The sequence below is a fragment of the Onychostruthus taczanowskii genome, unplaced genomic scaffold, assembly GCF_017590055.1.
Source record: "Onychostruthus taczanowskii isolate IOZ18803 unplaced genomic scaffold, ASM1759005v1 scaffold34, whole genome shotgun sequence".
Taxonomy (NCBI): domain Eukaryota; kingdom Metazoa; phylum Chordata; class Aves; order Passeriformes; family Passeridae; genus Onychostruthus; species Onychostruthus taczanowskii.
Window position 1 is genome coordinate 5,423,510 of NW_024500794.1, and position 24,150 is coordinate 5,447,659.

The 24,150-nt window shown below is 41.3% G+C and overlaps 1 protein-coding gene across 6 annotated transcripts in view; it reads left to right on the forward strand.

Annotated features, from left to right (window-relative positions):
• The window catches only part of ZBTB20 (zinc finger and BTB domain containing 20), a 476,227-nt gene that overhangs the window by 432,928 nt on the left and 19,149 nt on the right, over positions 1 to 24,150 (forward strand). For 5 of the 6 annotated variants that reach the window (XM_041410848.1, XM_041410849.1, XM_041410850.1 and 2 more), the window contains 2 exons: positions 6,715 to 6,811; positions 13,535 to 13,722. Coding sequence is in view for 1 of the 6 variants with exons in the window: in XM_041410847.1 (XP_041266781.1) it covers positions 13,535 to 13,722 (188 nt within the window). In the remaining 5 variants the exon portion in view is untranslated. The remainder of the gene's footprint in view (positions 1 to 6,714; positions 6,812 to 13,534; positions 13,723 to 24,150) is intronic. The other variant, XM_041410847.1, reaches the window with a different exon arrangement.

Below are 24,150 nucleotides of genomic sequence, written 5' to 3' on the forward strand. Positions count from 1 at the left end.
TGTGACAAATGGGTCAAATCTATTGAAATTTATAGCTGAAATTTCCACTGTCCTACATGGAATTCTATCTTTAATTAATGTAAAGAGTATCTCATAGTTTCCACAAGCAACACACCATTTAAAAAACAGTATTTAATTACTTTTATCACTTACCATTTTGTATCATGTTCCACATTCATGAAAGGGTACTTCTGACTTGTGACTGAGACCATCTTTCAGCATAAGAACCACAAGCTTGGTGGCCAGACATTGATACATCAAGTGCTGTACCACTGTGACCGGGAATGATGGGGGTATGACAGAACTAGTGTCAGTGGTGTAAATCTTGATTAAATTGTTCTGTGCTGAGATTACACAGTCTCTGCACCTCGGTCAAAATACACTGTCTGTTTGAAAACCTGGTTACTGAAACAGAGAGATCTTTGAGGACATTCAGTACTTTCTACAATTCACCAGTATCTATGGGAGTAAAGGGTTTCAGGGTTTATGCCAAAGTATTTGGCAGGACAGCATTTAATGAAACCAAAGCAATGTGTAGGGGAGGAGGAAGAAACTCAGCTCATTTTCTTCGTATGCTTTCATTGTTTTTGTTCTTCCTGAAAAATAATGTCCTTTCAGATTTCGTTTGACATCTCCATGATGTTGAACAGATTCAGAGAAATCACCAATATTTTGACAGGGTTCCTTGGCAATGAAATGTTCATGAAGCTCATCTGTCATGAGCTAATCTGGCTCATCTAGCCAAAGCAGTAGCTTAGGCGGATATATTACTGTAACAATTTAATTTCTACACATTTTCTTTGTCTCTGGTGATTGCAGTGATGGCAATTCATATTTCAGCTTCAGAAACATTGGTATTAATTGCAGCACAACTATACTTTTAGTTTTGTGAGAATCTTGTTTAAGGCAGCAAGGCAGTGTTATGTTGTCCGGGTGCTGCCTTCTTGTTAACAAGACAATATTCTGATTGCACTGACCATCCTGAATGTTCATGGCTTCAAAACCTGAACCTCTTACTTGTTCCCCTCCCATGAACCTTTTGAGTTTCATGCCATAATGCTGATGCCTTGTAACGTACAGCATCAGCCCATAAATGCCTGAGGCTGTTTATACCCTCAAACTGCTTCTATTAATACTAAGTATCTGTAGAAAAGTAGCACTCAAGATTCAACAACACTTGCAGTATACAAGCACTACCCACAAATCAGTCTGTTCCCAGGAAAGGTTATGTAGGTGCAGTTCCACTGAGCACAGATGATTTACTCCATATTCCACACCAACATCAATAAAATTAGGACTTTATCTGTTTGCCTCAGTCACACCTCACTTTAATGAACTGCTTTGAAAATTACATGGTTTCACTCAGCATTCAGATACAACTGTGAAGGCTCCAAAGTAGGAATACACAGAATTCCATGTTCTATACCCAGCAATGTTCTGCCAGAATAAGATAATTTTAAAATAATGATCATGCATATAACTCTATGTACATACATAAATATATGGTTACTTATATGTATATATCTATGTATGTGTGCAATACTGTTTATTCATGTTACCACATGTGAAAAGTGCTCTGACACACTGCTATGGTTCAGTCTGGCATCACACATTTTTCTATTCATTTAAACAATTAGCTGAATGCTACATTAGGGCTTTTGGTGACCTGCTCCTGCTCTGATTAGGCCTACCAACTACTTACATTTAGTTTCCTCTTCCAAGTAGCAGTTGTCTTCATTTCAAATCAGGTGTGCAAAGTCCAAACAGTTGCTTAACATTGCCAAGCATGGTTTTATTCTGCTCTGCCCCCGGCGAGGAGCAGCCAAGAGAGCAGCACACGTTCTGCTTGGGCACCTGCCACACCCGCAGGTGTGGAATTTACACACCAAATACACTGAGCATGATGAGATATTCATTAGTGGAAAATAGGCAGGACTCAGAGTTGGATCTTAAATGAGAGAGAATGTTCTGAACTAAGGCCTTGTACCACTGCCCCAGGTAGGAGGGGATTTGGCATGGGAAGTGGAAAGTCAGAAGGAGAAGAGTCATCCTTTTCAACCTGAACTCTTAGGCATGGTTAGCTGTTACATGGAGAGTACTGCTTGCAAATAGAAAGAAATATCAGAAGAATCAACAGAACAAAAGTGAGACCTCGAAAATGCCTATTCCAAGTGCCAAAATCAAACTTAAGAATTGCAGCTTAAGAGCAGTGAAATTCTATAGTATCAGATAAAAGGCCCTGAAAGAAGGGGAAAAGAAACAGATGCAGACAGGTAATAGAGGGCCTGTGAGTGAAAAAGTGGGAATATAATGTAGACTTTCCTACAATGTAGACTTTCCTGCTATTCTGGATTTCAGTAAGTACCTCTGGGACTTCAGGGAGAGATTTTTTTCTCAAGTGCTATTGCAAATATGTCCTGTGGGAAATTGGCCTTTACCAGGCTAGAGCAGTCCAGCCTCTTTAAACAGTCTTTCTGTAAATGTCTAATCCATTAACAAATTAGTTTCTGATTTTTAGGCCATACTGATAGTGGACATACAGCATTCCCAGTAGAATACAGAAATTAGCCATTTCCTCTTGGAAATAAAACCTTGACTACTGTGAAAAACCCGTGGTTATGGCCTTCTCATAACATGTCCTGGTTTTTGTCCGTTTTTTTGGCTCAAGTTCTGGCCTCTGCTGGAACAGCGGCTTTTATATCTCAGTCTATGTTGATCTCTAAGACATCGGGGTAGGTTATCTACCTATAGGTAGCCAATGACCTAACTTTGTTCATACAGTGTAAATGCCCTAGTCAGACCTAGTCAAACAATGTACTTTCTCCTATAAACATTAAAATGTATCTGGAATAACCCACTTTATGCAGAAAGTTGATTCTTGAATCGTGTTTGTTGATGGCTAACACTGCTGTTTTCATCTCCTCCCTCTTGTTGTGGCTTTAAGAATTTAATCCAAAATGCTACTCCCAGAGAGAAAAAGTGACCAAAAAGAATTGAATTTAGCCTAGACAGCCCAGTCTGAAAATATATCATGACTGTGAAAGCATTGATTAAAACTCAACCCACCTGACTCAAGAGAGCTGTACAATATGTGCATTAAGATCAGACATGCTAACTTTCATTACACTAGTGACTTACTTTCCATTGCCTCATAACAGACAGCACTGTTCCAGCACAGTAAATAAGAGTAATCAGAAATAAGCTCACAAGAAGCTTCTCTTTTAATTTTTTCATTACTAGGGATCAGAGGAAAGGCAGAAGGAAGCATTCTGAGGATACCAGGGAAAAGACTGTTGCAATAATAAAATAAATAGCAATTAACTAAAAACTTGAGTCTGCTTGATTGGGAATCACTAAAAAAAAGTAACAGAAGATTGTGGTACCACATCTCAAGCAAAGACAAGTTGTTTTGCTGATTGTCCCTTGCTGGTCAGATATAGGAGTGCTCCTAACAAGCAGGGAATACTCAGTGTGTTTGATGGTGTCTCTGAGCATTCAGAAGTACATCCAGAGGGACAGAAAGAAATATCCTGCAGGGAACTAATCTAGAAAAAGCCAGTTTCAGGACCAAGCAACAGCAGTAAGTTGATGTTTATAATATTTAAGTCATCTGTAAAGGAAATATGATGGTGTGTTGTGTAAAGAGCAGAGTCAGGCCAAGGTTTGCTTCTGTGTGTTTTAGGTAATATGATATGACAGACCACATCAGATCAATGGTGCTGATTAATGAACAGCCCTGGAAAGGTAGCTAACAAGAGATGAAAGGGTCAAGACACAAATTTCAGGAGGGAGAAGGAGGATCTGGACCATAACTCAGACTATAGAGTTATGGTCCAGGAGCCCATTAATCATCAGCATTATTATGTAAAGCACCACATTTTCTCCTGACTTTATGACCATTGCAACTGCACTGAAGTCAGTATAAAAGTGGCCTAAAGTGTACATCTTAAATCACAATCTGTAGTACATCACTACTCTCATAAAATGGACCTTCCTTAATAAAAACACTGATACAAATAATGTACCTCACACCCTCTAAATTAACAGATAAAACTTGTAAAGAGCAAGGTGGAATAAAAGTGAGCATATATAAAATGCCCAAGTTACTATCATTAGTGGGAATATTTAAGTAATAAAGTCTGCATTTCTGGAATGCATTCATGCAGAACATTTATCCTCCAAAATCTTAATTAAGCACAGTACCCCGTGGAACAGAAATACAATGCTTTCCTTTTCTGGATAGAAGAGCCCAGGTACACAGGGGAGAAGTTACTTAACCCAATGTCACACATCCCGTTCCTCTGTTGTCCTGCTTGTCTCTCTTTTTGCCCAATCTTCTTATGGTCAAAGATCATTTTCTTCTAATTTTTCCAAAGTCAAATTAAGTCTTTTACAAAATTTGGAGTATTTCACTCTCTGTTGCAATACCAGTGTCTTAAGAAGTACCATCAGCTTTGTTGATTTTATGTACTTAAAAAGTGCCAAACAACTGCTGAGGATCTCAGTGCTTTATGCTCATCACACTGGAAGAAAGAGAGATATCTTCCAAGACCATAGCAAAAAACATGGAGAAAAAGGAAGATATTTTAAGTATTGCCTTTCACAGAGATTTTTGAGCCCACATTTTGTCGAAGACTTCCAACAGCCCATCTCTTATCAACTTGTCTGCCTGACCCTTGATGGGAAGCCAGATTGAGTGCTAGGCAGTGCTACAAAAGAGAGCCACTTGGATTGGGATCCCAGAGATTGGAAGAGCAATAATGACACAAAAAGAGAGGTGACAAAATATGCAGGATTAGTACATGCAGTTCTTAGGCTTCTCTTGTGTGAAATTAGGAGTGAAGTGAGCAGGAGCTCTGCTGAAGTAGACTAAAGACCCGATCCTGTGATTTTTCTGCTTCTAGTACAAGTTAAAAATGCACATTATCTGAAGTACTAGGCAGTCTCTAAGGCACGTGGGATTTATGCCTTAAAAAGGTGAGCAATAGCCAGATAAAAGACAGACTGATGTGTGCAAAGTGGATGTAAGAAGCAAGGTCAGCGTTAACAGAACAGGTGGGGCATATATGGAGGTGGGAAGGAGAGCTTGAAAGTAAGCCATGCTGAGTGTTAGCAAGGACTTAAATCTACAGAATCCTTGGGCATTACTGCACCTTTGAAATTCAATCCTTGGTTCTGGTCAAAAGTGTCACTATTTTATGTAATTCTTTCAAACTAACCTGATGCATGTGGTTCCCCTCCCAAACCCTGGTGAAACTCAGAGGTTCAGGCTAAGTTGTAGATTTTTTGTGTATGTGTTTGAATTTACTTAATTTGCAATTCAAAGCAGACTCCAAGAGGGAAGAACCTAAAAAAAAACTGGAATCAAAGAAAATGTTTGCTTGAGCCCCTGTAAAATGTAGCTGCCAGATTTCATGTAGCCTGTTGAAATCAGAATTTAGTATATATCCCAGTCGCTAAGAAACATCAGCATTACAAAATGTGTGAATTGAACATAAAACTGAATGTATATTTTGTGAAGTACATTATTACAGTGTCATCTAAAATCCCTCATTGTGTCTGTTGGTGCTCATTGGAGTGTTCCTGCTGCATGAACAGTGGGGGTTTTTTGTGTTGCATTCTCAGACATAAATTCCAACTTGCACAGTGACATTAGCTACCTGTGAAATAACAATTACATCTCTTACCATTTTTCATTCACCTTCTTGATTTCTTTGATAAAACAAGAAAACATTTGCTTTTCTGGTCTGCTCAGAGTAGGCAGGATAATTTTTGCATGGAAGTGGCACCAGTGGCTTTACTGTGGACAGGATTGAATATGCTGCTGTCTCAAGAGTTCTTTGTGAAGTGAAGTAAGCAGGATTTAATTCTGTCCCTGGATGTCAACTTCAGACATACTCCCAACATACCCACAGTGAGCCACCAAAAGATAATAAGAAGCTAGCAAAGGAGGAGTTTTCTTAGTCTAGAGAGGGATTCATGTCCCCCAAAAACGTAAATACTCCCAAAAACTTAGATCTGGATGGTGAAATCACCGTCTATTGGAGCGGTGATTTTTCTGTGGATTCCTTCCTCTCTCAGTCCATTGGTTCCAACTATCTCTTTAGCTCAGAGGATTTCAGAGATAAAACTGCTGCTGAGCTGAACCTTTCCGGCAAGGCTGGCAATAAGTTACTTCCCTGGTGTCACTGCAGTAGACCAGGTGGCTGATGAGAGAAAAGTGGGGTTTCTGCTTTGATATGAGCCATGCTTTTTGTGATGTAAAGACAGCAAAAGACATGAAGGAGAATTCTTTCCTTCCTTTTCCCGTCTTTCAGTCCTGAGGAAGTTTTTGTTGCTGCTCAAAACAGGACTGGCCTTGTTGATGAGATGCACTTGAGTGCCAAGTTTGTGCTCGCTCTCCATCAGTGCTCCACGCTCATGCCACTGGTGTGAGCAACTTCTCAGAAGGAATCCTGCTGATAGCCCTTTCGTCCCTCTCCTCCTTCCTTCACTGGGTTAGGTTGCATGGGCAGACTGGCACAACTGGGGACTGACTCTGTGGTCATTTGCAGCCAGGGCTGGAGGGATTGAAGCGGGAATTCAGCACTACCAGGCTGCAGCCAGCTGTACTCACAACACAGAATGCCAGTTAGAGTTGTAGCAAGTTTTCTTGCTCTCAGTAAATAATTATTATTTCCCCCTGACCTTTCCTTTTGATTCTTCCTGGTACAGACACAGCCTCTCTCTGTTCCCTGCCCCAATGAACGTCTGCACTAGGTCCAAGGCTTGGAGTAATTTACCTGAAGAGTGATACCATTTGGAAACCACTGTAAGTATATTTTATCTCTTATAAAAGACTTCTTGTTCAGCAAAAAAAAAGACATCTTACAAAAACAAAAACAAACTGCAGCACCTGTGAGCCTTACTGATGAGGGTAAACTTAGTTTTGCTTTTGAAATTTGCAAGGAAATATGTGGGCAAAAAGTATGTCAGTAAAAAACTGTTAAATATTTAAGTCATAGCCTCACAGCATAGTTCAGCAATGCCTGGTTTGATCTGCTCGTATTTTTTACTTTGGCAGGTTCTCCCTACTTATTGCTCTAGTTTGTGCTGTTCTAGTTGGTTCATCCATGTTTGTCTTTGCAGTGTTTATCTTCTTTTTTATTCTTATTACTTTTTAATGAGACACCTTTCCTCTCATTGGTGTTTCAGGCAATACAGATGGAATCTACTGCAACTTCTTACAGGTTTACACTGTTCTTTCTCTTCCCTGAGACATTTATGACTTAAGGCCATTACGATTTGGTAGATTTGGCTGAATTACATAGTTAAAGTTGCCTGAGAGAATTCTGACTTTGCATTGTGGTTTTATTATGCTCTGAAATGACCACTTGCCTTATCTTTGTACTTTATCTCCCATAAATACAATAGTTTTGAATTCTTTTGATCAATTCTCAGTAATTGTCAGTATTGTCACAGTGTTAGCATAGCTGAGATGCTCTGATGTTACAAGTCAGCCAAGATCTGTAGTCAGGACCCAACTCTCATGAGACTTATGGTTTAGTCGGAATAAATGGACAAATTTGGGGCCATATAAACCCTACCTCAGGCCTGAAAAGGACCCAGCAAATTTCAATCTTACTTTAACTTAATCTCTGAGTTTAATTTAATTATGTTAATCAGTCTCCTGTAAGGGATTTTCGAGTTTATTTTACTTTTCTGTGTTGATTAAATTTTCCAGGCTTTTATTGCACTAGAACATTGGGTCTCTCTTGTCAGTTCTGCATGCCTCCCATTCTTGCTTTGCAGTGTTCTGCTGGGATTTCTCGTTCATATTACATTTTATGGCGATGTTTTCAGGAGTTTGTGTTTTCCATTGTATGACACAAACTTGCAGTCAGAGATTTTAAACAAACTGCCAGTCATGTAGCTGCAACAGCATGAAGATCAATGTGGCTGCAAAATCATCAGAGAAGCTGTGTGAATATTCAGGCAGTCAGCCTGTGCAGGACTTTTAACTACTGAAGCAACACTTCTGGCAGGAAAACTGTGATGGCTCAGGTGATTTAAATGGAGCTTGTCTTGGGAAACTTCACCCTCAGCTCTGGCACTCAGTGTGCCCTGAATTTTGGGGTGAGGTCTCTGAGCAGATTTTAGTGGGTTTTTGTTGTTCTTTCAGGCCTATTTTTTTTATATTCAGTGATTGTACTCATCTCTCTCTCTTTACTTTGTCAGTTTCTAAATATGTATTGTCAATGTCATGTCTGGAAGAGACACAACACTGGCAGTGATAAGCACTGATATCAGGAGCTGTGTTAGTCGCACACAGGCAGAGGAAGAATGTGCAGCAGAACACTCAGGGAAAATATTGCTTAAAATCAGACGTGAACTATTTTCACACTCTTATTTTTAGGATTTGAAAAGCTGGAGGTTTTGGTTTTTGTTGGGGTTTTTTTGGTTTTTGTTTTGTTTTTTTTTTTCAGTTCTGTACAGCCCCTGTGAATTACTAAGGTTACAAACTAACTGTGCACCAGGGAGTTAAGTGCAGTGCTTGGACACTGCAGGCACCTCTGACCTGAGGGCACTTAGTATAAGGTGATGCCATAGCTGTGAAGAGGTGAAATAATGCCTGGAACATGGGTGGGCAGACTAAGCCAGCAGCAGCACTTACAACAACATCAGCAACCCTGTGGCATGTTCCCTCTGTGCTGCTTAATATGCGACGAACAAAGGTCTGGTTGGTGACCCAGCCCTCCCTGTATTCAGAGGCTGAAAACTGCCTCATTATTGTTCATTATGTAGTATTATTCTCATGCAGTCACATTATCATAGCTTCCCCTGAGAGCCAGGATGCTGCTGTGGGCTCTGCACAGCTACATTGGTTCCTATACCTGAGCTAATTTGTTCAGTGCTAACCTGATGTCTCTGCAGGACAGAGAGAGGGAAGGTTCAAGCATTAGTTATAGCTGCTGTGTGAGAAGTACAACATACACTGTCTATTTTTGACAGGGACCTGGTTTGCTGGCCCCACTGAGAGAATGTGTTAACTCATCCAGGGGAAATTCATTCCAAACTCAAGTAATGGTTGCAAGGGAGGTACATGCAATGAAATCAACTGTGGAGAGCAAGTGGAGGGTTGAGGGAGAGAAAGTTGTATGCAAGAGTGGCAGCAAGAAAGGGGAAGTGTGGCAGGGGTTTTAAAGGCATTCCAAAGCTCAGAGGTAGTAATTAGTTTCTAGATAGCTTTGAGGTTAGGACATCCAAAATATTACCCATTCTGCCTTCAAATGAAACAGAAATGAGCCAATTCTGGTTTACAGCCAGTGCCCAGATCATTGCAGCCGCTGCATCATTTTGAGTTGGCCACCATTTGAGATCTTGTTCTGTGATAGTGCAGTGTTTAGATACATGGACAGGAGCAAATGCCTCAGTGCAATAAGGATGCTTACAGAAAACAGAAATAAAATGATGGCAGTGATTATACATTTGCTTTACATATAAGCTGACAAGTACTGATACACACAGTTCGGTTCAGGAAAGACAGGGGAGGCAGTTAGCCTACTGTTAGGTACTGGAGAGCATACACTGAAGAAAGAAGATAATATATTTTAAGTGGTGTAAATTAACATAACAAAAAAACCCCACAATAAATATAAAGGAATGCTAAAAGTGTACACCAACAAAAGGAAAGTACAGGGACAAAGGATAGAAAATTTAAAGTGATAGAGTAGGTAGAAAATTTAGAAATAAACTGTATAAATCTCTTGTAAATCAGTAGCAAATATAAATTCTGCAGGGACCCTCTAAATTTTGAAAGTCAGTATCTTTTCTGTTCCTAGCTTATGGGATTCTATGCAGCAAGTCCATGTACCAAAGTGCCATCTCTTTTCTGTATTGCCCTTCTGCCCTTCTTCACAAGGAGCAAGGATGATGATGGCCCTCTGATAATGTTAAGAATGAGTTCACTATTGGAAAGGACTTTTAATGCACCACAGGTATGTGTACAGAAGGAGATAACCAGAGATCAGAACGGAGCCCCTTGCTCCAAGAGCACATTCCCAAGTCTTTTGCATTCCAAACATGGCAAATATTGCCCTTACTAACAAGTAAATAGCAAACACCTCTTTTCCAAGATTAGTATATAGAGAACACAGTCATAAGAACTGATGCAGCAAGGTAGACTGACCCTTACTACAGAAATAATCACATAGGATTGCCAATCAATGAAGTCCAGAGATGGGACATTAATAGGAGTAATTTGAGAAGGTTCCATAAACAATATTTATTACTTGTTTCAGTCTTGCTCCTACCCTTGTTCTTTCAGGGTTTTTGACATTGCTATAACAATTCACAGTTTTACAAAGTTAGTGTGTCATTTTTACGTTCTGGACCATAGAGATATATTAGAGAGCTTGCTGATGGAAGTATTCATAGAAGTAGTGTGCAATCAGAAAAAAAAATTAGGTTGGAAGGGTCCTCTGGAGGTCTGTAGTCCAATTCCCTGCTCAGAGCGGAGCTGACTTCCAAGCTGGATTAGGTTATTCAGGGCCTTGTTCAATTAAGTTTGGAAAATCTCCAAGGATGGAGATGCCATAACCTGATTGAGTACTTAACAACTCTCCCAGTGAAGACTTACAGCAAAAAGATAGCAATAGAAGTAGACTATATAAGAGAATGCAAGAATACTTAATTAGAATATATAGGTGACGATCATGGCAATAGGAGCTTTCTGTATGGGTGATAAGGTAGAACAAAAGAATAGCAATATACTTACAGTAACAGCAGGATTGCTGTGGCTTTGCCTTTGCTGGCAGCAGTAGTTGGACATTGCAGACTGGAGAACATTGTTTGGGTTTCTTCATAGGTAGTTTTGATCACAGCGTCCCCACAATTTTTCTTTTCTGAAAACCTTTCTTTAGATCCTTTGCTGACTTTGCTGATTCCTTTGCTTTCCTCCTGTGAAAGGCTGGATCCCTTTCAGGTGGTAGTGACATACAGCCCATGTCTGAACAGTGAGAGAAATGAACTCCTGAGGAGAGGTGTCATCTCCAGTGCCAGTCAGCACCACTGTTATATTCTTACCATCCTGGTGAGCAAAAGTCACCAAGCTGCAGGACTGCAATACGGAAAAATGATGACAGAAGAGCATCTTGATAACACAGTGTCACCCTAGGAGCAAAGTAGAAAATATATGGGTTTGGATAGGAAGAAGCAGGGGATGCTTTGCACAGCCTTCTTGCTGTTGCTATAGTGTTTTTTAACCTGTCCCTCTAATGAGTTTTGAAGGCCTGGGAGGCACAGGCAGGATCAGCCACAGGATGAAACATCCATCATTGCTTGGTTTAACAACAAAACTATGGCTGTGCTAGTCGACTGACAAGTCTTGTTTACTCAGACTAAGCCCCTACTCTGCAAATAACAGCAGTCTCCTGCCCAGGGTAGGCAGCTTTGTGTGTGGACAGCCTGGAGTCAGAGGCTATATTCCAAGCATATAACTTGGCCTAACTCTGAGCTGAAAACAGACCTTAAATACAGCAGTTCAGCTCCTGGGTACAAGGAACTTCATTGCCCTGTGCATCCAGAGTCCAAGCCTACATATAGCCTTTGTTTCCTGGCCAAAAAGGTGTGCTATCTGAAAGGTGCTTGGGTAGCAATGCTGTAAAAACCCACTGGTTTATGCACAGATTTCCTGCATTTCCCAGCACATGCTGGCTGCACATGGGAATGTCCTGGGTTCTGGAAATGAGGTGTGTGAAGGCATGCCAGAGTTCGTTTGGATCATGCCAAAGATCCACGTGGACTCTCACAAACAAAACATGCAGCCCATGTACTTTAAAATATATGTACAAGCCGACGTACAAGCTATAGTTTACAGCAGCAACACCATCCACCCATCCCGTGGCGTGGAGATTGTAGTCCCGGTAATCCAAAACGCACCAGGGCTGCCAGAAACTGCGGGGTTATCAGTGTGACCCCCTCGCTGGCGTGGTTCACCTGCAGAGCTCAGCTCAGCCCAGCTCAGCTCAGCTCAGCTCAGCCCAGCCCAGCTCAGAGGGAGCTCTTTCATTTGAAGCCCGGGCACGGGGCGCTTCTTGCTGCCCCTCGGCCGATCCAAGGCATCCCTTCCACGCCCACCACCTCCTGGGGGAGCTTTGCGGAAGGAAGGGTGGGGAAAGATTTGTTTCCTTTCTTTCTGGCCCGTTTAACTTACATTTTTATTCTAATTTTCTTCCCCGCTCTGCGCCCCGGGCCGGGCCGGGCCGTGCGGGTGCTGCCTCCCGGCGGCTGCCGCAAGCAATGGCGGCGGGTCGGGCCCTGCCCCCGGCCGGGCGTGCCGCCCTTATATAAGGCCTTTATGTAAGCGGCCGGCCCGCTCTGCCCCTCCTCGCCCCCCGCGGGATCGGCGCTTTCCGCGCCGGACGGTCGCATCTGAGAATGGAGGGGACGGTGCAGCCCTCAAATCCCGTCCCGGGTGGGACGCAGGAGGGAAAAGGGGCTCCCGCCCTGGCTCTCCGTGAGGCCTGTGGAAAGGGCTCTGCCGGCAGGCGGGACGTGCTCCCGGTGTGCCTGGGCACTGCTCGGGGGTCGGCAGGCGATAACGGGTTCCAGCGGCACGGCTCCAGCCTGCCCGGCACCTGCTGCTCTCCTGAGTGCCCACGGTTCTCCCTCCAGCATGCGGCGGCAGCAGCCGATGTTTGCCCGCTGTCCCGGCTGCATCCCGGGCCGCGGCAGCACTGTCTTCTCCGGAGGCTGCATCCCGAGCTGGCGGCGCGGCTCTCCGGCTCGGAGAGCACCGAGGGAGCACCCGCGCCTCTGTAGCGGAGGGGGAACAGTGAGACGCGTGCTCGCTGCCCTGCTCGACGTGCTCGCTGTGTGATTCAAAACCTGCCGCTTCGCCTGTTGCCTCGCCTTCTCCAGCCGTGAAGCTAAGGTGGTGACTGACTACCTGCTTGATGTACCACTGAGGCTTAATTCTTTGGAGGCTCTGGATGGAGGGAGGTGTTGAGAGCTCTTGTGCTCAGTGCTCGTAGACAGTTGTTTCAGGTTCCAAGTCTTAATGCTTCACTTAGATGACCTCTGCTCCTCAAAATTGCCTCCCCACAATGCAAGTTTCTGCACTGATTAGTTTTGAACTTGAAATATGCGTATTTGTTTGCTTTTCATACAAGTATATTATATTTGTGTATAACTCTCTCTATTCAGAATGCTGCAGCCTTGGTTAATATTTGTCAAGCGGCGCGCTGACTGTCTAAACTACTGGGACGAGTTTCATTTTATATGTCATCAGTAGGGGCAGAATAAGGAGCTTCGTGCTTGGCCTATTTGCTGTAACACAGTCTCAGGGCCATTGCATCAGAGGCAAAACAAGGAGCAGCTTGTTTCCAAACAAGAAGTATGGAGGAAAGTCTTCTCTGTGTCCTTCCCTGTAAGGGAAAAGAGAGGCGAGAGGGGGGTGGTGGTGGGGGAAGAAAGTTATCTTTAACAGATTCTAAAAATGCCTTTTCCCAAATATGCAGTCAGTCCCTTCAAAGGTCTCTTTGTTTATTTTCAGGAAGAAACCCAAGACAGCTGAAAACCAGAAGGCGTCTGAGGAGAATGAGATTACTCAGACGGGTGCATGCAGCGCCAAGCCGGGCCTTCCCTGCCTGAACCTTGAAGCTGTTCCTTCTCTGAGCCCGGCCCTCATCCACTCTCCACATTCACCAACAAACCTGCACGCACACACAGGGTCATCTGATTGTGAGTACACCAACATGCTGCTGGGGTTCTTAAAAACACCTCCCTTACTGTGCACCGGGTTTTCCAGTTGGATGCTCTTCCCATAATGTCATAAAAAGGACCTCCTCAGGGCTTATCTTCTCCCTTCTTTGGGAATTACATCTAAAGCACAACATTTTTGTGGTAAGGTTGTGATAATGCCATCAGCCAGAAAAAGCTGAGAGTGTGTTGTTAGGTCAGGCTGCTGCTTATTGCAAATTAAAAAAGGGAAGACCCCTCAAGCATGTCCCTGTCCGACTAGAACTGTTGCTCCTCTCCAGGTAGTCACAAGCTTCTCATTACCCAACCATATCTCCTGACTGAGGGGTTTCAGTCTGTGCTGAAAACATGTGCCTGGCTCTGCAGTCCAGGACTGTAAAGTTTCCACAAAGAAAGGGGAGTATTTTGTGGAAAGGATCAGTCTGTGAGAGTCTGGAAAATCTTTGTAGACCTATGTGGTTCTACCAGCTTTAAGGCCCTTGTTTTGAGGGCGTTCGCTTTCAGATTACTCAGCAACTGCCCTTTAGAAAATGTTCTTCTACATTTTGCCAAAAAATGCAAAAATAAGGGAGGGGATTATTAAAACTGGATTTTGGAAAGTCACCTGACCTTGCCAGCTCTTCAGAACATTGTCATTTCACAGAGGTCCTTGCCTGGAAGTCTCTTGGGCAAGAATGTGTAGGGTAATGTGAATTTCATCACTCACTAGTTTTAGAATGTACAGTTTACCTCGTCTGCAGTGATTTAGAATGTAAATTTACAACAGGGAGGGAAAAAGGAGAAGATGATGACACCAGGTTTCAACATCTTGGAAGCCAACCAGGCTTTGCAAAAGCCAGTAAAAAAATTCAGGCCATGACAATAAAAAATCAGATTAAAAAGTATGTGTATCCTTTCCTTTCTTTAATTTAAAAATCCTGCCTCAGGGCCAAGCTTGGAAGCAGTCGGGTTATAGGGATCATCGCTATCAAAATCACTTTAGCTGCAATTCATTCCTGTTGGCTTCTGACTTTATTCATTATGAGCTTCTGCTAGAGATCTTGATTTTAATAGAGCTGGTAAACATTGGGGAGACTTTCCTAAATCTCACCTGGTGATCTGGGAAGAAGAAAGAGCTGTGAAACAACTGAACAGCAGGCAGCATGCAATTTAGTATATTCAAGAATTCTTTTCAAATTAGAGATGTCATGCTCTTTGTTAAAACTGGGGTGCAGTTTTGTCTTGTAATATTTTCTAAAAACAAAAAGCTTATGAAAAGATGCAAAAAATGAGCAGAACAACAAGAAAAAAAAATAATCCTTATTTTCAAACAAAGAATCCCTTTATCCCATTCACAAAGATGAAAGAGTTCATTAGTAAATGGGATTTGAAACCTCACACTGATTTTTTTGACAGTACAAATGGAAACCCATGAAAGCAATCTTAGGACAGAGGCCAGCAGGGATTGTAGGGAACTTGGAGAATGAGCTCCTGCTTTTGCTTTCTGAGGTGGCCAAGTTCAGGGTGAGGAATATTGGCAGAGGGCAGCAGGGGAAGGTGGAGCCTGCAGCTCTTCATGCTCTACCTGTTCTGTGCACAGTGTCTTTTAGACCCCTAAGTTTTTTGTGTCCCCAAGTCACCTTCCAGATGATGGCCTTTTCCAACCTAAACAATTGCATTATTCTGTAAATAGAAGTAAACTGCCAGCCTAGGTTAGATGCTCCTTTCACACTGTAAGTGTGGGGGTTTTTTTTCAGAAAATGGGTTTAATAGCAATTTCAGCATTAACATTGTCCTGTCTTTTGAATTGTTGATATTTAGTTCCCAAAATATATCTGGAGTCCTGCAAAAATTCAGGAAATAGTAAGACCTCTTGTGGTATTGATCTCTGTTAGTTGATTCAGTGTACTTTGAAAGCAATAGAAAATCTCACAATTATGTATGAAGGGTTATGACCTTTATCAGGCTGTATTTGTTAGGGGTGGTATGCATATAATTAGTGTTTGGCATGCCCTTGCAAAACAGAAAGAACCCACATGAACTGAAATGAGGCACGATGAATATTTACTGTATATTTACTGTAGCTTTCTACCATGTTTTTTGATATTCTTTTTTAATATTGCCTCAATCCTTAGTGCTGGAATGTTCATGGACACAAAAGATTGATTTTTGTGGCTCCCAACATTAAGAATGGGTTTCCCTGCAGTTACAAATGCTTTCTCCATACCTCTGATGTGCCCTGTCTTTTGCATTGACTCTTTCCCCTCACTCTAGAATCTCTTTCGTTGTCCTTCTCTTCCTCTCCCTCAGAGCTACATTGTCCCGTCTTTCTTCCTCTCAACTTTTGGACCCATGGTGATGCTCTTCCTCTTTGGGCCAGCAAGATTTTCTGTCCTTCCCTCTGCCTTTAGACAACACAACATTGCTTTTTCTTCCCTTGCCCAGACCATCCTACTGCCTGTACCACCACAGCTGGGCAGACACTTCATTTTCAAAGGGCATTCTTCGTTCTGCTGGAGGGTTTTCTAGTGGATGGCAAATAATACAAAAACACTTTAGTTCTAAAGTTAGACTGAACGTTTGGGAGGAATTTTCTCTGAAAATACCAGAAGCACCCAGAAAGACTCAGCATGGTAGGGTATATCAGTTCTTGGGAAAATGTACAGATGTACAGATGGTTTCATAAGGCTTCATTTATGTATCTGGGAAAAACAAAAAGGCTTGGATTTTATGGACCACCTATTCAAATCAGTTTGAAATCTTCACTGACCATTTTGCATGCACAGTCACTAGTGCTTGGCAGAAAACAACACCACATATTTATTATCATGAGAAATGTTCAGAAGCCAATTTACTTTAAAATATCAGGGTGCTTTTGGAATGATTCAGATCAATTTTTTTTTCCAAGCAAAAGAAATAAAAACTCTGTGATAGCCATCTGCTCCTCAGCTGTAAAAGGCAGAGGTGAAGAAAGCCTAAAGCAATGTCTGAATGCCAGTCTTACTGATATGAATACTTAGCAAAAAAAAAAAAAAAAAAAAAAAAAAAAAAAAAAAAGACCTGGGTAAAGTCATGTGTGATGCACAACACAATTTAGAGTTTCATTCTGTAGCATTGTGTATTCTACATGCTGCTTCTGGTGACACTTATTCCTAATGAAATTGCATTATTCCTCAAATTTGTAGGACTAGGTCCTAGATTTCTGGGTTTGAACACTGTTTCCAGCACAGATGAATCCTTGAAGCTAAATCCAGAACACAGGATGCACTGTGTCCAGTCCCATCTCTTTTAGTCTTGGGAAATGCAATACAGTTGGAGAAACAAGTCAGAGGAAGAAGTGCTTCCTGAGGTAACTGTTTTCATGGAGGGCTTAGCAGATGAAAAACACCACTTTGAATTAATTTGGAATTAAGTGATAGAGTCAGCTGATAGAACTCCAGCTGAGTTATACATCTAGCTACTCAGCTGTCACAAACAGATCTATCTGCTTACCCAGAAGAAAGGTGCTCATGCAAGGACAAGCACAAATTGTGGAAAGGTTATATAAAAGCAAATGAAAGCAATGAGATTTGTTCTATTCACATTTTTTTCACATATTTCCTTGCTTATGGATAGAGAATGCATAAAGTGCATAATAAGGTTGTAGTTCAAAGGCTGAACAGCCTTAGGTAAAGTTTCTAAAGATTTTGGTGAGAGGAAGAAGGTCATCAGGACCTAGCTGTATTTAAACTGGTTTGGTCTGCATAGGCAATTTATTTCAGAAGTCTGTCAGCATCTATAACTGTATAAGTTTTGCAAGCATGCCAAGAGATAAGATCATTTTGGCAGAAACTTTCACGAATTCTCAAAGATACAATCAGACAAAAACTTCATTCAGGCTCTGATGTATGCATCTTAACAGATGTGTCCAAACTCAAAGGAATCCCAGGGGAATGGTGCAACGGAATCTCTTTGTCTCTATTGATAGTTAAAAGAGTTATTCTTAGACATTGGATGGTCCGTCTGTGAAGGAACTTGTTCCAGACAAGACTAAAGCAACATCTTTGCAAAGGGTTTCCATGGGACTGAGAGGCAGGTTGGACAATCATTGGAAAAACTTCTGAAGCAGTATTTATGATTTTAGCAAATACTGAATTCTTGCAGAGACCTGAGATTCTGGTAAGGAATGAGTTGAGAAGAAAAGTAAGGCGTGAATATTTTTTTTAAATCTGTTAAACAATCATTGGCAGGTTTTCGAAACAAGGGAGGACTTTCTAAAGTTACATTTTAGCAAGGGATGGGGGTGGTTTTTTGCATTAAATAGAATGCACTTTATAAACAGGGTCAGTGATAGACAACATCTGAACTCTTTGCCCCTACAAGCTCAAGTACCATGGCTGGCTTGGTCCGATTCCAGCATTTTTCTGCTTTCACAGGACAGGAACTTTGAAGCAGAGTATTTGCTTTTTTTCCTTCTAAGTACTGATTTTTTTTAGCTTCTTAGCCTTCCAGCATGACAGGGAACGACAGAGTGGGAACCTCACAAGATTCCTGAACTCTTCAGAGCATTGAGAGTGAATATGGAAACTCTGGGTTTTCATTTTCTTGAGCAGCTAGAGGGACGCACCATTCCCTTCCCATGAATCTGCCAGTTTGATTTGCCTGGGGCTAGTATAGAGGCTGGGTAGATCTAAAGGTGGTTTGGCCTCATCTTTACTTTTTAGGTTTCCTGTGTTTCTCTTTGAGGTTCTGTGGCAGGAAGAAAATGGTTACATGCCCTGATGGTCTTCCCTCTCTCCCTGGAAATTTGTAGCTGTGATTCCCTAGGAACTGCTCTGGAGCTTTCAAGTAGTCTTCACTCTCAGTGAAGACAGGAGGCCCCTGATTCTACCAGCTTCCTTGTTTAGAGAGTCAGGCAGTATGTCAATAGTCATTTCAGCTGTATTTTTGCTAATCTATGTATGGCATGTCTTAGCTAATGCTGAATATTTTTGGTTGTTTTTGATGACCTAAGAAATTATGTATGTTTAGATATCTATTTTAGATTATATAATAATAATTATACAGGCCTTTTCTGTAGAAAGCTAAACTAAAAGCAAGGATATCCACAGTTCTCAAATACTGATGTTACAACACTTAATTATACTTTCATCTTGCAGAACATTTCAAATTTTGGTTGGTAACTGCTGCTCTTTTTCATAGTTGTAAGTGATTTCTATGTCCAGTGTATTTTTGTATTTTTGTTTGTAAAATTATCAAAGAAGTATCAGTCAGGAATAACTTGTGTTTTCATAGAAGCAGATGTGTTGCTTGAATTGTGTAGAGACAAAAGTAGGTACAAGTACAGGTATGCAAAACTATAAGCTGAGCTCATCCTGCCTCTTGAAAAAGCAGTCATAATACATTGAAGAACTGGCAGTGAAAAATGTTGTGCTAGTGGTAGGAACTGGTCTCTATATTCTAATTGGTGCTCTAAGTGAGTTTTGTCAAGTTGGCCTCGCGGGCTTTTTGTCTCTTGAGAAATGACTAATAGCATATGGTACTTCAGTTACAAAGTCAGTGAGTATGTTTTTAGAAGCAACTGTACAGCCCAACTCTCACTGATGCATAAATCACTTAATTTGTAACACATAGATGCCTTTGAAAATTTGTCTAATTATCCTAAATGTTGGTTCTGTTATTTGATGCCCCTGTGATACTGTGTTGGTGTTAGGCTGTGGTATTCAGTGCTTTTCTTACTGCTGTCCATTTAGAGAACTGTCAGTGATAACATGCATAGTCTTGGCTTTGGTTTAAAACTGCCATGCATGCTCCTAACTCCTATGATTTCAGGGGACATCTTGAAGATATTTCTGCAGTGTATCTGTACTTTCTAAGTACCAGGGAAAAGGATAAGATTTACTGCTCTTCACAGTTCCATAGCTTCCATTCTTGAGGTGACTGAGTTGGTAATGCTGTTGTGTTTCTCTTTGTAAATCATGCTGCAGCCAGTAAGAAACACACTAACTGTCCATTAAGATGTCTGCAGTCTGCTTCTGAGTTTACTTTGTTGTGTCTTCAGAGTCAGCCCCCTCCAAGATTTTATTTATTGTTTTTTATGTTCATAGTCTTCAGTATATATTCTTCTGTATGTATTTCAGCTGCTTCACTCATGAAGTGAGGGACTGATGGATATGTACAAATATCTATCCCTGTTCAATGTATCAAGATGTTCTAGTACTTTTTTTAACATTTGGTATTTTGTTTGGTTGGTTTTGTGTATGGGGCTTGTGTTTGGTTCAGTTTGGGGTTTTTTTGTAAGACTCCAGAGCAGTGCTTTCCTCTTCTCCCCTTGAGCTGGCTTACCTTCTTCCATCATACTCCATCCTGAAAATTAACCAATAATGTCAATTCCACCGTAGAGTTTCTGTAATATCCTTGCTTACCTTTGCTGCTTTCATAGATAGTGGTCTTGTTAACACACTGACACTATTACTTGCCTACCTGATCTCTCAATCCACATAGTCTGCAACACTTCATAGATACCAGTCATTGTTCTGTTAACTTTCTCTGTCTGATATGTTTAAATAATGTATTATTACAGTATTTCTCTTTATGCTTTTAGTGACTTTTTCTTTAAATTTCCTCTTTGCTCTACCTAATCTTTGTTTCACATCTAGTCTGCTACAGTTTATGCTCAGTTCTATTAATGTCACTTGGGCATGATTTCCATGTTTGGAAGAAAACATTTTCAGCTTTAATGAACTCTTATACCTTGTTATTTAACCATTGTAGCATTTCCTACTTCCTCATTTTTCTTTTGTTGTCCTTGGATATGCATATGAACCCTATTAAAGTGTTATTAAGGCCACTTCCCTGCTGTTCTTAGGGATTTTACTTCCTTATCTTTTCCTTTCAGACTCTTTCTGACTAACTTGCTCTTCTTTTTTTCCTTTCAATAGTTGTTCTTCTCGAAGTTGCACATACCAAAACTGTCACTCTGAGATCTGCTTGAAGGATGTCAAACATAATCATGCCAATCATTTTTAGTTCATATCTTAACCATACATGCTACTGCTGTCATCTCGATCTTAATTGGGTGAGAAGACTAAACCAAATGTGCCATTTCCCTAATATGGTCTTCAGAGGAATACTTCAGTGTTTGACAGGTGACTCTTGCTTGAAGGAAACTAAAGCAGCTGCATCTCCATCTCCTTTTGTCCTACTGTGGGTTGTTAAGATGTTGTGCAGCTCAGTGCTTGTATCTCGCATAGTTAGTCAACCTTGTGTGCTGTAGGGAGACACCTTCCATGCATTAAGAAACATTGACTGGTTCATAGTGGCCTGGTTTGTTGCAGCCACACAACTCCAAAGTTACAGGTGTAAAAACATACTTGGTCACCTCCTGCTCCTTTTCACCACTATGATCTGTTTAGCATTGGAGCTTTTTGCTCTTTTCCTCTAAGCTTCAGTAGTCACTTTCTCCTCCTTTGTTTACCTGTGGTAGAATTGCCATGTAATCTTTGTGCTATGATCCTCCTCAGTAACTTTAGAACAAGGTACGGCCAAACCAGTATTCAAATTAGAGAAAACCAAAACAATTCTTGCATTGTTCTCCACTGAACAAAGGGAGCTCTTTCATTTGAACCTTTTTTTGAACTGAAGCCTTAACATGGTAGTGGGAGAGAACCTGAAACATAAAACCAAGGGATTGTTTAATACCACCTACTAATGTTTATAAAGAGTGCTAGGAGGTGTTGCAGAGTAAAGTCATGTTCACAAGAAATGTGGTGTTTGATCTGCTCCACGGGTGAGAGTCAGTTAAAAGCCGTCAGAACGTCGCTGAACTGTATTTGCATCAGGCTGTTTGCCTGGCGTCCCAGTGCATGGAGACCACGGAAGCATGTTCTGGCTGGCACCATGCATTTGAATTCCCAAGGACACCAAATGCTGTTGTTTCTAGAGGGGGTGCCATTGTGCCACCCATTTATATTTTCTGTGTCTGTTTTCATTGTCCATGGAGTCATTCACAAGGTTAAAATGAGATCCAGTCTTATGTATCTACCACTCAGGAAATAGCGTACAATGAGAATTGAAGAATCTGTCAGCACAAATACCTCCTTGAGGAATTAACTGTGCACCTATGAAAAAAAGATAAACAAATCCTAGAACCCCTACTCATCCCAGCTTTGTTGTGTTAAACACTGAAAGGATCTCTGCCTGGCTGGGATGTGCAGTATATACTCTGTATCCATCTGTGACATGTGGTGAAATGCTTCTTCTTGAAAGCCCACGAGAGGGAAGTAGTATAAATTAAGAGTAATCTCACAGCAGCTATTTTTATGTACTTAACCAGTGAAAATGTAAGTGTAGCAATATTGTGCATCTATTAAAAAATCTTGAAAGTCTCTTTATAACTAGATGATAGGAGTGATAACATGTAATTTATTGATGTTACACAGATAGAGGAAGAAACCCACAAAGTAGCAATTTTTGTGTGAAAAGGGGTATGATATAGGAAATAAAAACAGAGAAAGGGGCTTCTTGTAGTTCCATGCCTGTTTGGGCAACAATGTCAGTTTTAAGAATACCACCTTGTGCTTTGATTCTATGCTACATTTCAAAACAGGGCACATTCCCTGTATTCAAAAGTAAAACTCCCAGATGCTATCTCTAGTGTTTTTGGATAAGTAGAGGGTAGAATGTGCCTAAGGCAGACCTGAGAAATAACTCCCATGCACTGCATTAGTATCACCTGTTGGTGTCTGAATGCTTGTAATTCCAGGGCCTTTTCCCCAGGGATGGGGGGAAGCATTGGAACTGGCAATGTACATTTAATACTAGAGTTCCATCTGATGGTATCAAGCCATCCAGGAATGTTGCTTATTGCCTTGATTTATTTGTTTAGAGTGTTCTGCCATACATTTCTATTCCTATCAAAGCTAATTAAGTGGTTTTGGAAATAAGTCTGGTCCTAGAGATTGCAGAGGTCTCACTGAGGACAGAAACATTTCCTGTAGCCTTCAGTATTGTAGACATGAGTGTGTTCTGTTTCCCACTGATATTTAAATCTGAATTATAAGCAGGCCAGACCACTCGGCCCATAAACTCAAAATAAAGAAACCACAGTCCAAAACATTATGAATATGTGTCTCACAATATTTCTAAGTTGAAATATTCACCCAGTTGGACTAGTTAAAAAGCACCCAGTTGTACTAGTTAACAATTACCCTTTCACTAGTACATAAAAAAAGACAAATGGAAAAAATAACCAAATAAGATCTAGCATTTTCATGTGATAGCTTTCCTCTACTCAGAGGCTGAGACAGAGGCACCGGATGAGATAAGAATCTTTTCTCAGCCCTGAGGACTGGCATTTACAATTTTTCATCCATCCCTTGTTTGTCCCATTAACCATAGTTCTGTGACCAGAACAAAATCTCTTCCCAGAGAAATGCCTTTCAGTGTATCATGGAGGAAATAAGCAGTGCTCTTCCACAGGCTCTCCCACAAAACTCAGCCATAACTGACTGCACCATCTCCCTAACACACTGCTACAAACGCTCCCTGTATGGGATTCTAGCTTGAATAGAACCCTTCTAAACGGGTAATTACCTTAAGAGGTTTTAATCTATATTTTCCTTTTAACCAAAGCCCACAAGCTCTCAGGCTTTACTGTATTTAACCACGCTCAGGTTGATAAGTTTTTTCTCCTTGTCTTTCTGCCTGGGGGAACACCTAACACTGCAAGGCGAACATGAAGGAGTTCATAGAAGAGCAGGTGTCTCTTTTGGAGACATGTTTTAATATATTTGCACCTATTAGCCTTTTAATTCATTTCATCTGTGGGCACAGCTCCCACCTCCATCCCCAGCCCCTTCTCCTCCCTAAACAAGGTTTCTGAGAGAGGATAAATTTTATACAGTCTCCCACAGCAAGAGAATCAAAAGCAATTCTTATTCACTTGCCTTATGGGGATTCAGTCTGAAATACACTTTTAGAATTTAAGCAAAAGCCTGTAAAGCAGGTGGAGATATTCTTAAGGACTAGAGTAATCTTTTAATCGGGACCATAGAATAGCTAAACAAATCACCTTGTTTTTCTATGTTTTCCAAAGAATTTTTTTTTCCAAGAAGGATCCCCCTAATGTTTTTTTGTGTAGGGAGTGCTCACACCTGCATTTCTGGCCCATCTCCCCCTTTCCCTGCTCAGTGACTCTCTTGCTGTGGGTCCACCAGTGAAACATGCATTCCAAGTAACAGCACCTGGCACTGGGAAGGAAAACGAGCAATAGATGCACCTAGAGTTTTAAAGAGCCAAACTGCCTTACACTTATAGCCAGTTAAAACAGTTGGACCATGCTGGGGCTTGGCAGGGTCATGCATGAGCTCTCTGGGAGCAAGAGAGTGTAGTTGAAACAGATTTCATGTAGAACATGAAAATGTTCCCTACTGAAGAAGGGATGAGCACAGT